At 37.4% G+C, this 15283-nt stretch overlaps 1 protein-coding gene and 1 long non-coding RNA gene across 3 annotated transcripts in view; one reads left to right on the top strand and one right to left on the bottom strand.

The window, feature by feature from the left end:
- The window catches only part of LOC123238200, a 125383-nt gene that overhangs the window by 54129 nt on the left and 55971 nt on the right, over positions 1 to 15283 (top strand). The window lies entirely within an intron of this gene.
- The window catches only part of CDH20 (cadherin 20), a 111756-nt gene that overhangs the window by 60375 nt on the left and 36098 nt on the right, over positions 1 to 15283 (bottom strand). Inside the window, exons 3-4 of the mRNA XM_044665640.1 lie at positions 4434 to 4728; positions 3730 to 3849 (exon numbers count right to left, since the gene is read on the bottom strand). Of these exons, the coding sequence (XP_044521575.1) occupies positions 3730 to 3849; positions 4434 to 4728 (415 nt within the window). The remainder of the gene's footprint in view (positions 1 to 3729; positions 3850 to 4433; positions 4729 to 15283) is intronic.

The following is a 15283-nucleotide window of genomic DNA, read 5'->3' as shown; positions in this document are numbered from 1 at the left end:
TTCTCCTTTTTAAATGCTCTCCCTGCCCTCCAGGGCAGCTTTCTCACATGCTTGACCTTGTCTTTACAGATGCACCCTGGGATCTGTCAAAATAATGTATAATTTCTCTTAGGATATAGAAGACATAATACCATCTTCTTACCTCTTCTCTCCATTCACATTTCAGTGTCTTATGGATGAACTTACTCTTTAGGATTTTGAGGAAAATTACAAATTTCTATTAATTTACCAATAATATGAAATCAAGTTTTTCTTTTATATCTTCACTACCTTCCCTTCTTCAGAGAAACTTATGTCTCCTCTGAAGCAAGCAGAACACTCATATTATGCCTGCCACACTTCGGGTTTCCATGTTATGTTCAGTTTCCATATGGAACTGCCTTATGAGAAGCTTGCTTACATGCTTCCAACTTTTCTTTCCCACTCAAAACCAGATCTCACATTCCTTAAGGAGGATTTTACTTTTTTACTAACGCACTGTGGTGTGTAACAGGAAGGATACTATTCTGGGAATGAGGAGACCTGAGTTCTAGTTTGAGCCCTTCCATTTAAGAGATGTACAACATTGGCCAAATTACTTAACAACTCTGAGACTTAGTTTACTCAGCTATGAAAACAAAACTTTTGATTATATGGATTTTAAGGTCTCTTCTAAGTCTAGTAGTCTATGTTTCCAGTGTTAAGATGTTAGGGAATGCTAATGAGTTGACTCAAGTATCCAAATGGATCTGATTTCTTGTTGATTTGGGAATTCCCTTCCAATAAATAGATTGAAACCATTCTTGCCTATCCCCCTTGTGTAATTCTCATCCACATTTATCAGAAGTCTTCTGTAAGTATTCCATTCAATGTTAGAGGATTTCTTTTCCCTAAGTCATGAGGATACCAATGAAGCACTCTGGTTGCTCTTGCCATATGACCAATATGTCCTCTTTTTCTTTTACACAATTCTCCTGTTCATCTTAACAGTTCCTCACTGTTTGGTTATATGTTGGAGTATCTGTCTACCTACCTACCTATCTACCTATCTATCTGTCTGTCTGTCTGTCTATGTCTGTCCTTCATTCTGTCTGTTTTTCTTTTTATATCTGTCTGTCTGTCTGTCTATCTATCTATCTATCTACCTATCTATCTGTCTGTCTGTCTATGTCTGTCCTTCATTCTGTCTGTTTTTTCTTTTTATATCTGTCTGTCTATCTATCTATATCTATCTGTCTCTGTCTGTCTATCTATCTATCTATCTATCTATCTATCTGTCTATCTATCTATCTATGTCTGTTCTTCATTCTATGTCTGTCTGTCTATCTATCAATCAATCTATCCATCTGTCTATCTATGTCTTTCCCTCATTCTGTCTGTCTTTCATTCTATGTCTGTCTGTCTATTCTAATAGCACAGTGTGGTAATAGAAAGTAAAATCCTCCTTAAGGAATAAGAAATATGCTTTTGAATGGGGAAGAAAAGTTGGGAGCATGTGAGCAATTCTCTTGTTCATCTTAGGAGTTCCTCACTGGGTTTTATGTTGGAGTGTGTGTGTGTGCGTGTGTGCATGCATGTGTGTGTGTATTACTTATACCATATACCTTTCTCTTGCTCATTGTACATTGCTTTTCCTTGGTTCTGCTGAGGCAGTGGTATTCCAGATCTTGCTGACTTATAGTAACAATAGTAATAAACCTGTATTGCTAGAATGGGTCATTGCTATTGTGGCAAGCTTGGGTTCAGTCAAAGTACTTTACAATTTCATAAAACAAATCAGCATTCTGTGGTCTTCAGCTTTGTGCCCAGCTCCTTGTCCTTCAGGACTGCATTCTAGGAGCTCTATAATGTCTTAGGGCTAGATGTAATCAAAACAATAACATCTATAAGTAGAAGCATGACCTTATCATCCACTATGATGCATTCCTTGACCTGGACTTTGCTATATCATCTCCATTTTAGTCCTTTTGGGACAGTTTTTATGTTTATTAACAGAAGTTCATCAAATAGGCTTATTTCTGCTTTAAATATCTGTTAAGAAATCTTGAATGATTTTGATATATGGATGGGAGTCATTTTATTCTAAAAGAAACTCTAAAACATTTTGTTCTTTGGAGGTGAATGCTTTTTTATAAACAATAAACAATAAAAATGAGATCTTATGTTCATCACATATTGTAATCTCTATTTTAAAAAAACCCTTATCTTTCATCTTAGAATCATTGCTAAGTATCATTTCCAAGGCAAAAGAGCAATAAGGGCTAGGCAACTGGTGTTAAGTGACTTGCCCAGGGTTGCACAGCTCCGAAGTGTCTAAGGCCACATTTGAACCCAGGACCTTCCTTCTCCAGGTCTGGCTCTCTAACCACTGAGCCTTCAATTCAAAGAGATCACCTTCATAAACATTTTGTACAGGCACAAAAGTCAATAATTGGTGTATTCTTGGACATTTAAAAAAATCAATGAGATCTGAAATTATTTTCTTCACTTTTTGAAACTTCCCCTCTTTTAGATACCTCATAAATATATTTTCCCTCAGTGCCCTTCCAATTTTTTGCCTCCAGCATGGAAATCATACATTTAATACATATGCATATACATTATATATATTCATATATACATATGTATACACACAAATTTACATACACATATGCATTTTATTGTCTTTATTCTTCTGCAATTCTTTTCATGGGTTAACATGTGAACTTGTTCAGGTAATAACTTCCTCGAGTCAAAATCTAAACTAAAACGAGCTCATATTTATATGGCATGATCTTTTCTCTGTGAGGTAGGTTGGACAAGTTTTATGACACCATTTTAAAAAGAAGAAAACTGAGGCTCAGAGAAGTTTTAATTTGGCCACAATCATGTAGGTAATTTGCTAAGTGACAGGGATGAAATTCAAACTCAGGGTCTCTCCTGATGCTAAGTCCTGTGATCTTTTTTACTTCTTCAGAATGCCTCTTTTAGCCGCAAAGGCATTATTCTACTAGCAACAATTTTATGGACCATAGAAAATTGCTGAGGAAGGTGAGAAAACAGGCCTTTTAGTGCCATTCAAGTTTTTACACAATCCTACCTGCTACATGTTCTTATTTATACCATCATTCTGCCCCTCTAAATTCCAAATCCTGCATCTCTAGAGATTACTGCACTTATTGAGGAAGAAAATGTATAAGTACAAAATGGCAGAGATATGGTTTAATAGCAATTTATGTTAAAAAAAGGTACAGGATGGTCTTTCTTAATGAATTACAAACTCAAGATGAGTGAACAGTGTGATACAGCAGCCAGAAAGTTAATGCTCTCTTTGGCTGTAATTGAGCATAGCATGAGAGAGACCAACGTTTTAGAAAGCAGAACTAGGATGCATACTTAGAAGTTATAAGGACACAGATTTTGACTTACAATTAGAATTGGAAAATCCATTAGAGAATGGAATGAACCTCTTTGTGAAGTAGAGAGATTCTCTTCACTGGGATTGTTTAAGGAGAAGGTAAATGATGACTTCTCAGGGATGTCTTAGAAGAGATTTATTTTTTGAGACATAGGTTAGATATGACCTCTGTACCTTTCTAACTCTAAGAAGCCAGGAAATTTCCTTTGTATGTCTGGCTCCCAGCACAGTGCCTTGCATATACTAAGTCCTTAATATGTTCTTTTTAACTGATAAGTTGATTTTGAGCAGTTAATTCCAAAGTATGTGGTTAGGAGATCTTGGATCTCTGATCCTTGTTTGTAGTATGGTACCTGTTTTAGAGTCCACAGAAAAATATGGTTGGCCCTGAAGAATGCTGTATACCACCCTGGCACTGTTCCCATACGTTGGGTCATCAGCATCAGTTGCGGTCACCTGGATAACTGATGTGCCTAGAAAAGGAGTGGAACTTGTTAAAAATCACATCTGGGAACACGGAACAGTAGTCTTGAGCGGCCCGTGTTAACAAACTATCAAGTGTTGAGCAGGACTTCAACTAAGAATAGTTGCTTCCTTTTGGTGGAAGTAGCTGTTTCCTTTTTGTGTCTTATTTTTCCATGGCGCACCTCATAACAAGTTTAGTGCATTTTGGACTTTCTAATACATCTTTTTAACACATGAGTAGATAAGACAATCCCACAGCCTTTTAATGGAATCTTTACATGCAGTTTACATGTTTTGTTTTATTTGTTACTTTTGTGCTCTTAAAATATTTTTTCCAGATAGATGAAAAAAGTCATCAATTAAAAAACATCTGATTGGTATAACAAAACCAGGCTTATATAACACTTGTTTATTCTCATAGCCAAGTGGTTTCATGTTTAAGTTTTAGGGGATGACCTGGTCTGACTGACCTTCCCAGTTTTACTTTACAGTTTCTGAGGAGTTTTGCATAATCTCCCATTCCCAGAACATTTATTAGGGGCAGTCTGAATGTCAGTTATTATTTGTGACAAAGTTTTTAACATCATCTTACCTACGGGGGACATTTCTGGCACGGTAGCTATGTAAGGTCCATCCAGAAATTTAGGCTCATTATCATTGATGTCTTGGATTTTAATAATGAATTCTGACTCAGGCTCCATAGGCCTGCCTGTCCGCCTGTCCAGGGCTTGTGCCCTTAATGTGTACTGGGCCCTTTCTTCTCGATCCAGTCTCTGAATTGCATGGATGTCTCCAGTGGTATCATCAATTGTGAACACAATCCCAGCTCCTTCTCCTGATAGAATGTATTTGATAGAACCATCTCCCCTGTCCATATCTGAATGAAGCTGATGGAAAAAGAAAGATTCTATTAAGAAAACAAGCATATGTAGTGAATGAAACTTGGCAAATTAACTTTCAATTCTGCCAGAATTCTTTAATGCCTTTCAAAACAAGGGGGTTGATTTTTAGTAACGTTTATCAAAGTTCACCTACAGAAACTCTTTTATATAGAACAACACATATTAAAGAATCAGCTTAAAAAGCTCAAATAATACACTTAAAAAAACCCCAAGGTCAAGATATTGACTTATCTGGAAAAATTTCTATCAGAAGTATAATACCAGGAATCCTAGGAAATATAGTTCCTAAATGCAGGGACATAAGAAGCCTAAGGAATAATTTCTTATTTGTGTAGGTACGTAACAGATTTAATTTAAAATAAGACCTTTGCCCCTAAAGCTTACCTCTTGAATATTTCTGCAGACCAATCACAAAATTCCCATGAAAAGTCTTGAAATATATAAGAACAATTTTTGTTTACCATTTAAAATAGGAAGGTCTTTGTGAATCAATACATTACATAAGCATTTCATTTTATGAAGATTCAAATTGGCTAAACAGAGGATGACAGCTCCTAATGTCATCTGTCAGTAGACAGATATAGATTTTAACTGCATGGCTGCTGGTTCAATACCACAAGTGAATCCTTCCCTTGCATGGGATAAACATATTTCTCCTTGAACCAAGAGTCAAAGGCATCTTCATGGGTCTGAAATGTCCTGATTGTCCGTAAGATGTTATATGACCAAAATGGATCTGATTTGTGATATCACCTTCAGTTTCTAATCTACCTTTCTTGGCTTATTCAAATTCCTGCCTTAAAAATACTCTCAGCCAGACTTACTCTTGCTCTGATTCAGAATTCTCTCTCCCCTCTCTATACCTTATAACTGTATAGACTATACTCCATGCCTAGAAAATACTCTCAAGTGTTACTCACAATGGAAAGCCTTTTCTGATTTCCCTAGTGCTTTCTCCCTCCTCAAATGATTATGTGACATATATATGTTAACATGTCATACAACCCTCCTTCCTGTCTCAGGATCATAAAGCTCCTTGAGGGCAGGGGATGGTGTGTGTGTGTGTGTGTGTGTGTGTGTTTTATCTCTGTAGGTCTAAGGCTCAGTATAGTTCATGCACATAGAAGGTGCTAAATGAATGTTTATAGGATTGGTCAGGGTGATAAATAAATAAATAAAAGTAGAGAGAAGTAAGAAGACATACCACTCTCTATTTTTCTTTCTGATCCTCTAAGGAAATAAAGTGAATTATTGTTATCTTGGACCATGTATTGTTTGTTGCAGCCCAATGGATTTGGTCACAGAGAAATACTGACATGATAATAATAATAAAATGCATTGGTATAATAGTCATCGACAACAAAGAGGCACAGTGGATAGAGTGCTGGGCCTCGAGTCAGGAAGACTTGTATTCAAATCCTTATTCAAACATTTACTAGCTGTGAGGTCCTAAAGTTATTTAACCTCTGTTTGCCTCAGTTTCTTCTTCATCTATAAAATAAGGATAATCATAATATCTATCTTACAGGATTATTGTAAGGATAAATGAGTTAGCAATTTGCAAACCTTAAAGCGTTTTGCAAACCTTAAAGCACTATATAAATGCTAGCTAATGAATACTGTTAACTAGAAGTTTATTACCTGATAGCTTTGATGTTAAACCTTTCTAAATTTAGAGGGTGTGTGTGTGTGTGTGTGTGTGTGTGTGTGTGTGTGTGTGTGTGTGTGTTTAAACCCTTACCTTCCATCTTGGAATCAATCCTGTGTATTGGTTCCAACACAAAAAAGTCCTAAGGGATTGGAAATAGGGGTTAACTTGCCCAGGGTCACACAGCTGGGAAGTGTTTGAACCCAGGACTTCCTGCTTTTGGGCCTGCCCCATGTGTGTCTGTTTATTATAAGTCGGTCTAAAGTGGTCCATCTCTCCATTTCTGGGCCAATCCTAGGAGTATTTCCAGGTTTGTAGCACCCACCTATTGGGCTTGGACTCCTTTAGTCAAGCCCCCAATAACTCAGTGTGACCTCCATGCCTTGATGCAGAGTAAGATTTCAGTGTTTGCTGGGGTAATAGCAGAGTGGCTAAATTCAGTCCATTGCTGCCAACACCAATGTGACCCAGATTGTTAGTACTAGCATTTTTCCAGTGAATAGTTTCTTATGATTAATTTATAAAAAAAAGACAACAGATGTTGTCATTTATGCCATACATGCTTAGCCAGAAGGGTATTAATGCACACAGATTTTCTTGTCTCCCTTCAGAACTCTGGTGCTGTAATGGGGTTAGGGGGGAACACATGGACTGGATTCTTCCTGTAAGTGCAATTCTCATGCATGGTCACAGAGGGTCAAAGCTGTAGCTGACTATTTGAATTTACTAGTATAGTGTAAATATGAAGATGCCTGCTAGTAATTAAAGGGCATGGAGTCACAGAAGAGACCTGAAAATACATATAAAATACCCTTTTACAAGCAGGTTGAGGACTGTTGCTGAATTTGAATGGGTCTTAGAGTGACTCACTACAAAATAATGGAAGCAGCTATTTTGCTTCCTAGAGGATAACATGTCTTATCTAAAGGAGGGAAATAAGAGAATAAAATAGAGTGAGAAAAAGCCCAGGATTTTTCCCCCCACTTAAAAATTCTATTTAGAATATAGTGTTCTTCCATTTCCTCATCCGACAGACTGTCCTATTATTTCTCACAAATGAAACCCTCTATTTAAACAGTCCAGAAAGCATAGGGGCACAGCTCTGACTCTACACAGTAGATGCTTATTCTGTTTGGACCTGGTTATACATAAATAGAAATCCATCCTACTTGCAACTGTGCTAAGTGTTGGAACTGTCTTTGGTTAAAACTGAAAACTATATTTATCCCCTCTCTTTAATAAAGAATGATACCTTAGAGAAGAAACATACAACTCTTTATAACTTTGGATAAAAAGAGCTTAATTTAGGCATTGTCAGATTGAAAAGGAACAAAGGGACTGAAATGATGTTAAGGCAAGTTATGGGGGTGGGATGGGGTAGAGACATGGCAAATTTCAACTCAATGGGAAGATATTCCCAACAATAGGTCTCTGTCTGAAAGTGAATGTATTGCCACATGAGGCAGTGAGCTCCCCAATATCCAAAGCTATTAAGCAGGGGTTATATGAGTCGATTTTGTCAGGGGGATTCCTTTTCAGGTATAGGTTGGGCAAGAGAGCCTCAGTAATCTTGTAAAATTCTAAAACAGAGATGGAATCATAGAATTTCAGAGAAATCTGTCCAATATTTCAGAAAGCTGCTATGATCCCATGTAACAATTTAAAAATTAAAAGAAAAAATGAAATCACACTCCAAAGCAAAATTGGTACTTAATACATATTGGTCAGCCATCTTTGTCAATATCAGAACTTTTTTTCTTATCTTTCCACGAGGAATGTACTCATTAAATCTCAAGGCTTAGATCTTCATTTTGACTGGCCTCGGGAGGATTTTGGAAATGCTTTTTTTGCTAGTGTGAGATGGGAAAGAATGACTTCAAACATAATAATAAAGCCAGTCCCAATGGGTCAACACAAATTTCTTTAGTATCTACTGTATTGGGAGTCTGTGTTTGTATACAAGTGTGAAGGACATCTCCAGAGCTAGCTTTAGGCAAAATGATGTAGAATTTATCTTTCATGTGCTATTTATGTACTCTGTCCTAGCTCTAAGGTTCCTTGCTCCTTTTCCCTATTGAGTCCTGTGTCTTGTGTGCTATTTTCTCTTTATCAAAACCTGATTTCTTGGATATGATATCCAGGATTTTTTTTTTTTTATCCTGGGACTCCATTCTAGAAGCATAGGGCCACAACCAGTAGGCAATGGGACACAGTCGCTCAGGGTCACCCAGCTGGGAAGTGTCTGAGCCCGGACTTGAACCTAGGACCTTTTCGTCTCTAGGCCTGGCTCTCAATCCACTGAGCTAGCCCAGCTGCCCCTACTTCAGGTTGCAGTTTCTTTAGCAGATGTAGTTTTTACAGGGTGGGGTTGCTAGCCCCAAGCCCAACCCTCCTCCTTTTTCATCTGGGCTAGGGACCTAGCCCAGGAGTGGTAAGGGTGGGAATCCTAGAATTAAATTCATCAGATATCCAGGATTAATATGAATTTAATTCTATGTGTTATCTTTCCCAAGGGTGCCTACCTTTTAAGCCTTATTTCTCATTGTAAATGAAAAGTTTTGTTCTCATTTTAAATGATTTTCAAGAATCAGCCAAGGGATGGAGGGAAAAAAAAACACCACAAAACTATTTGGAGCAGATTCTTCTGTGTCCCTGAATTAATGCGGTACAGTCACTGTTACACTGTCTTCTTCAGAACAGTGGTACAATAGAAAAAACACTTGACTTGTGGTCATAAGACATTAAGTTCCTCACTTGGCTTTGACATTACCTATCTGAATGACTGTGGGTAAGCCATTCTATTTCTCTAAGCCTCAGTTTCCTTCTTTGTCAAGCAGGAATTATACTTTACCTATAGGATTCGTAAGAGGCTATTGGTCAGTGAACTTTATTTATTTGGTATGAAAAATATGATTGCTAAGTAAACTTTATCATTTTTTATTTTAAAATTTTAATTAATTAATTGAGAATATTTTCCCATGGTTACATGATTCATGTTCTTTCCCTCCACTTCTCCCACCCCACTCCTGTAGCCAACATGCAATTCCACTGGGTTTTACATGTGTCTTGCTCAGTAAATTTTAAAACCCAGCCAAGTGTGAAATATTATTATAAGGCTAGCCTGGGATATGCAAACTCCCCAAAGGTTGTGGCTAAAGATCTATCTGTCAATCTATCTATCTATCTATCTATCTATCTATCTATCTATCTATCATCTATCTATCTATCTATCTATCTATCTATCTATCTATCTATGAGATATATTGATATCTAGTTTTAAATATTTTTTATAAATTAATAATTTTTAATAAGACCTATGTTTTCATTTGGGCAGGAGGTACCTTTCTATCCCAAGACAGCTTAGCTCCTACTGTGTTGCCCACTACATTGAGAGATTAAGGGACTTGTCAAAGGTCACACAGCTACACTATATCAGAAGTAGTACTTGAACCTAGGTCTAACTAACTAATCGTTCAGTATATAACTATATCTCTACTATTTTCATTACCAATTTTATCACATGACTTAAGATGCCAACCTAAAAAATGGGAAATGGCTATGATATGGTACAGATTCTGTGTCTTCATCTATGTTTTCTCTCGTCAGATTCTTCTAAATTATCTTTCTAAAATGTTCTCTTGATATACTAAGTTAGTGCCTTTTGTTCCATCAAACTGGTAATTGGTCATATTCTTACTAGGTGTTTGACCCTTTGAAGTCACTTAGCTTTTCTCAGCCTCAGTTTTCTCATCTTTAATGTAAGGATAATGATAGTACAATAATAGTACCCACTTCATAGAATTGTTGTGAAGATAACGTGAGAGAATATTTGTATAGTGATAGATAATTAATAACTATTTCTATTACTAAAATCACCTGTTTACTTTTACGGGCTAACAAGGCTACTTTTCTTCCTCTTTCCTCATGACTAATGATATGTTATTGAGAAAACCACAAAATCATAGATATAAACATGGAAGGGACCTTAGAGGTAATCTTGTTCCACCTCCTAATTTCACAGTTGGGAAACTGAGGCTGAGAGAGAATAAGTGGTATGCCTAACATCATATAGGTAGTAAGTGGCAGAGATGGAATTCAAACTCCTTTATTATGACTCCAAATTGCCTCAGAGTCGAGACAATCTGGTTTCATGTCCTTTTTTCTGCTGCACTACCTGTGTGACCCTAGACAACTCATATAACCCTTCAGTGTCCCCAGATAACTAGCTAAGACTTTAAATTGCTAATCTGCATTGGTAAAGAGACTTTACTCACTAGGAATTCTCAATACCAATAAAATCACAGGTTTAAAAATACACTCTTTACAAAGCATCCATTCAGAGGAGAAGGGAAGTCTTTTTCTGCCTAATTATATTTAAAGATGTTGATTGTATTGAGCTAAAAACTCTGATCTTGTTTTTAAAATACAGTAACTCTTCCCCCACCTGAGCCCACAGTCCCTAACTCTCATGGTCTTTCAATTATTTTCTGGGATAAAGCTGAACCTATCATTATTATTAAACAATCAATCAATCGTCTCTATCCCCAGCAAAAGAAACTCAAAAACTTGGCCATTTTTCTACACTGGATCACAAAAGGAGAATTGCTATAACAATAATTAGGAAGTAACTCTTATTGCTGAAGATTAGAAACTTCTCCTTTCATCTTAAAAAGTTACTCCATACTAAAGGCTTGCATGGAGCAGGGGAGAAGGGAATTTGGCAGAAGCTTGTAGTGATTTTGTTGTTGTTCAGATGTTTCACTTGTGTCGAACCCCTTTTGATATTTCCTTGGCAAAGATACTGGAGTGGTTTGCCATTTCCTTCTCTAGTTCATTTTATGTATGAGGAAACTGAGGTAACCAGAGTTAAGTGGCTTGTCCAGGGTCACATAGCTAGTGAGTATCTGAGGTCAGATTTAAACTTGTCTCCCTGCCTCCAGACCTGCCACTTTATCCACTATGCCACCTAGCTGCCCTTATGATGAAAGGAGATAAGAAATGGGGTACGCGGTCTTATCTGAGGAAACTAGTCTAATTTTCTCCTAGAAAATATTTTTGTTCTATGCCTTTTCTGTGCATTTGCGTGAGCCTGTTTGTTGTTCTTTGGGGAAAAAAGGGAACTATGTAGCTGGAGTGATCTATTAGGTTTAGATTAGGAAACAGTTTCTCCCTACTTGTATCTAGTTTGATAACATGGTAGCTAAAGGAGAGAATTCAAAGGGACACGGAGGAAGCATTTTTACCCTTGAATATGGGGAGTCCCTGGTGTAAGGAAGAGCAGATTACCATTTTGTGTTTACATAGCACATATCTCTGGAGAGCTTAATGTACTTCTCTGGCTTTTAAAATTAGAGCTCATAACATTTGTATGAGCTTCCAGGTATATACATTCTCTAGGGGAAACTGAAGAATAGAAGTTAACTGACTTCTTCTGGGTCACAAAGCAAATCAGTAGCTGAGTTGAAAATGATTCAATATTGATTCTTAGCTGTAATCAGTAGAACATGCCTATGTACACCCTGGAAGCAAATCTCATATTTCTTTTAAACACTTGCAGGACAGTGACACAATTGAATATGCCCACATGTCTAAGAATTTCACATTCATTAGAGGAAGTCTCAGAGGTAATAGTGAATGATAGCTGGCACCTTCGGAAGGCTATGAGTTGGGGTTGATTTGAAAAATATTTTAAAAAGCAATTACTTTTTTTGTTATTAAAGATCTAGGGGTTAGTTCTTTGCAGCAACATTGTTGATATTAGCCAGAGTTTGGTCCTAGGAAGCCAGCGTACGCCTCCTCTTGCTTTCCCTCCTTATATATGTCAATATAATCTAGCTAGGAGTTGTTACCCTAATGGTCCCTGGGAAGTTCAGTGCAGGCTCTATAAAGGCAACACCAATTACTGCTGCTAATTATTACTGAAGTTCTTCCTGAAATGAGCAAATACAGTGGCAGGCTCTTTAAATAGACATCTCTGGGAGGTCAAGGTGACAAGAAGTCAGACGCCCGCAGGAGCTACAGGGAATTAGATGTGCATGCACTGCTTGCCAAAAGGAAAAGAAAAGAAAGAAAATAGTACCTGGAAAAAAGTAATGGGAATATTCTAGATACAGAGCTGGAAGTGACTGCAGAGATCATCTAGCCCTCATTTTGCAGATGAGGACTCTGAGGAATAAGGAAATTAAGTGACTTGCCCAGCGTTATTCAAATGAGTTTTGTCAGAAGTGGGATTTGAATCTGACTCCTGAGGTGGTGCTTCAGTTTGGTTCAGTGTCTGACACTGACTATACAATGTCTTTTTATGTGTCTATCTAATCATATATAGAAATCAATAATTTAGATGACTAAATATGGCAGCTGAGTCCAGATCTCAGAGCTACCCGAAGTGGACTTACTGCTTTGTTAGGGTGTAAACTATTTGAGAACAGTCATGATCTTATTTCATGTTAGTATTCCCAGAGCCTAGCACTGTGCCTATAATGTATTAAATGCTTTAAAAAAAGTTTGTTGAATTATCAGTAATAAAGAGAAGATGAGAGTAGCACCTGACTACCAGCAATCACCATGCATGCAGCTCTTACTGGCCCTTGAAGATAGGACGGTTGTGTGGGAGCCAGCTTGAAAGGACTCGGTTAATTGTTAAATTTTCAGTGTGAGCATTTAGACTTGGGAAATCGGCAGGTCCTACAAATCAGGGTTTGATATATTATTTAGTTGACTGACTAGACTTAAGAAAGTGATGAATTCACTTCCCACCTGGCTGCTCACCTGGTTTACACCATTGTCTCTAGTCATCTTGCAAGATCAAATTAATTCTGAAACTCACACTTCTCTGCCCTTGCCTTTGGGACCCCTCTCACCCTCTATAACTGGATAGGGTGGAAGGTAGACAGCTGGGGACTCTTTCTAGATCCTCAATTTAAGAAAGGGCCAAGGGCAGACACCTCTTCATTTCCCAGCTGGCTGCAGGACTTCATTCTGCTCCTCTGGTTGAGTATTCTCTCTCCTCTCTCCCTCTTTCAATTATTTAAAATTATCTACTCCAATAGACTGTAAGCTCCTTGAGAGAAATGAGCATCTTTTGCCTTCTTTGTATCCCCAACATTTAGCACGGTGTCTGGCACATAGCAGACTCTTAATAAATGTTTATTAACTGACTCTTGGAGAAAAAACTTGTAACAAATATTAAATTTGGACATTTATTGCATGTACATTTTTTCCTGGAAAGCTGGGTTTATCTGGATATCAGTGTTAAAGGAGCCCCAGAGAGTACTGCCATCTGGGCCACTGGTCCTGTCCTAGGATTATAGACTTTGAATTAGAAAGGATCCTTATAGATCATCCATTTTTGAGTCCCTCATTTTATAAGTGAAGAAACTGAAACACCAAGAAGTTAATTGCAGGGCTAGAAGTGACAGACAGTGAAAAGCAGGATTTAAATACAGATCTTTACTATTGATTCAATTACCCTTTCCACTAAAACTCAGTGCTTTTTCTTCTCTGAAACACTATGCTTTTCTCTTGCACCTGTCTGCTCCCATCAATGGCTAGAGTGTCCATTTGGTTCCTTGAGCACCAATCTGGAGCCTATATAGAAGGGCTGGACTTGGGATCCTGGTTTGGGTCCTGAGAGAAGAGGATACTATAGTCAGTGAATATGAGTAATTCTCAGGCTTTTGCTCTACTTCTGATCCTATGGTCTCCATTACTTCCTTCAAAGAGCATTGAGCTACCAACTGTGCTAAGACACACAGTTGGGGATACAAGAGATGAATAAAAGGAACAAGTCCTTGAGGAAGAAGGAAAGAATGCCTTCATTGATTTAAAGAAAAACACCAACAACCCAGTAGCCCTTACCTTTCTATCAATACTGTGTATTGGTTCCAAGACAGAAGAGCAGTAAAGGCTAGATAATGGGGGTTAAGGGACTTGCCCAGGGTCACACAACTAGGAAGTGTCTGAGGTCAGATTTGAACCCAGGACCTCTTGTCTCTAGGCTTGACTCTCAATCCACTGAGCCACAAAGCTGCCCCACTTCATTAATTTTTTTAACCACTTACCTTCTGTTTTAGAATCAATATTCTATTGGTTCCAAGGCAAAAGAGCAATAAGGGTTAGGCAATGGGTATTAAAAATCTTGCCCAGAATCACAAAACTAGGAAGTTTTAATCCAGTATATTTTGACTCCAGGTGTGGCTCTCAATCCACTGAGTCAGTGGATTTTAAAAAAAATCCATTGATTTTTTACATATAGACTTACTGCTATTTGTCCATTTTAAGCATTTTAAAATTTATTTTTGCAGTGAAGCAAGGTATATCTATTTAGAACAGAAGTTCTTAAATAGGGTTCACAGATTAGCAATGCATGTAAAGAATATAAGGTAATTCGTGAATTTGGGTGAAAATTAAAAAAAATTCTGACCTTTGGTTTCTTTCATATCACATGCATTCAATTCGAGTATTTAAAAACATTATTGTGATAAGGAGTCCAAAGGCTTCATCAGACTATTAAGGGAGTCCACAATGCAGAAAAGGTTAAGAACTACTGAGTTGGAGAAAAGAGATTCACAAGCATGAAACTAGAAAACAATTTAGGTTAAAAAAGTGCTTTAGGGATTCACAATAATGGAGAAATCATTACAGAAAGGAGAACAGTGAGGAAAATCTCATGGAAGAAGTGGTTCTTGAGCATCCTTCCTGGGGAGTAGTGAGGAGAAAATTATGGTGAGGCAAAGTCAGCTAATGGAGATGATCAAATGATGGAAACCTGAAGAGTTTAAGAGTTTAAGTTTTGTCTAATAAGTTTTAGTGAGCCATAATAAGTTCTTTTTTTCACAGATGATTACTTCTAATTTTTAACTTTTATATTAAATTTTTAATAAGGAAATGACA

Source organism: Gracilinanus agilis, chromosome 1 (assembly GCF_016433145.1).
Source record: "Gracilinanus agilis isolate LMUSP501 chromosome 1, AgileGrace, whole genome shotgun sequence".
Classification (NCBI taxonomy): domain Eukaryota; kingdom Metazoa; phylum Chordata; class Mammalia; order Didelphimorphia; family Didelphidae; genus Gracilinanus; species Gracilinanus agilis.
This window is presented reverse-complemented; position numbering and strand designations above follow the sequence as displayed.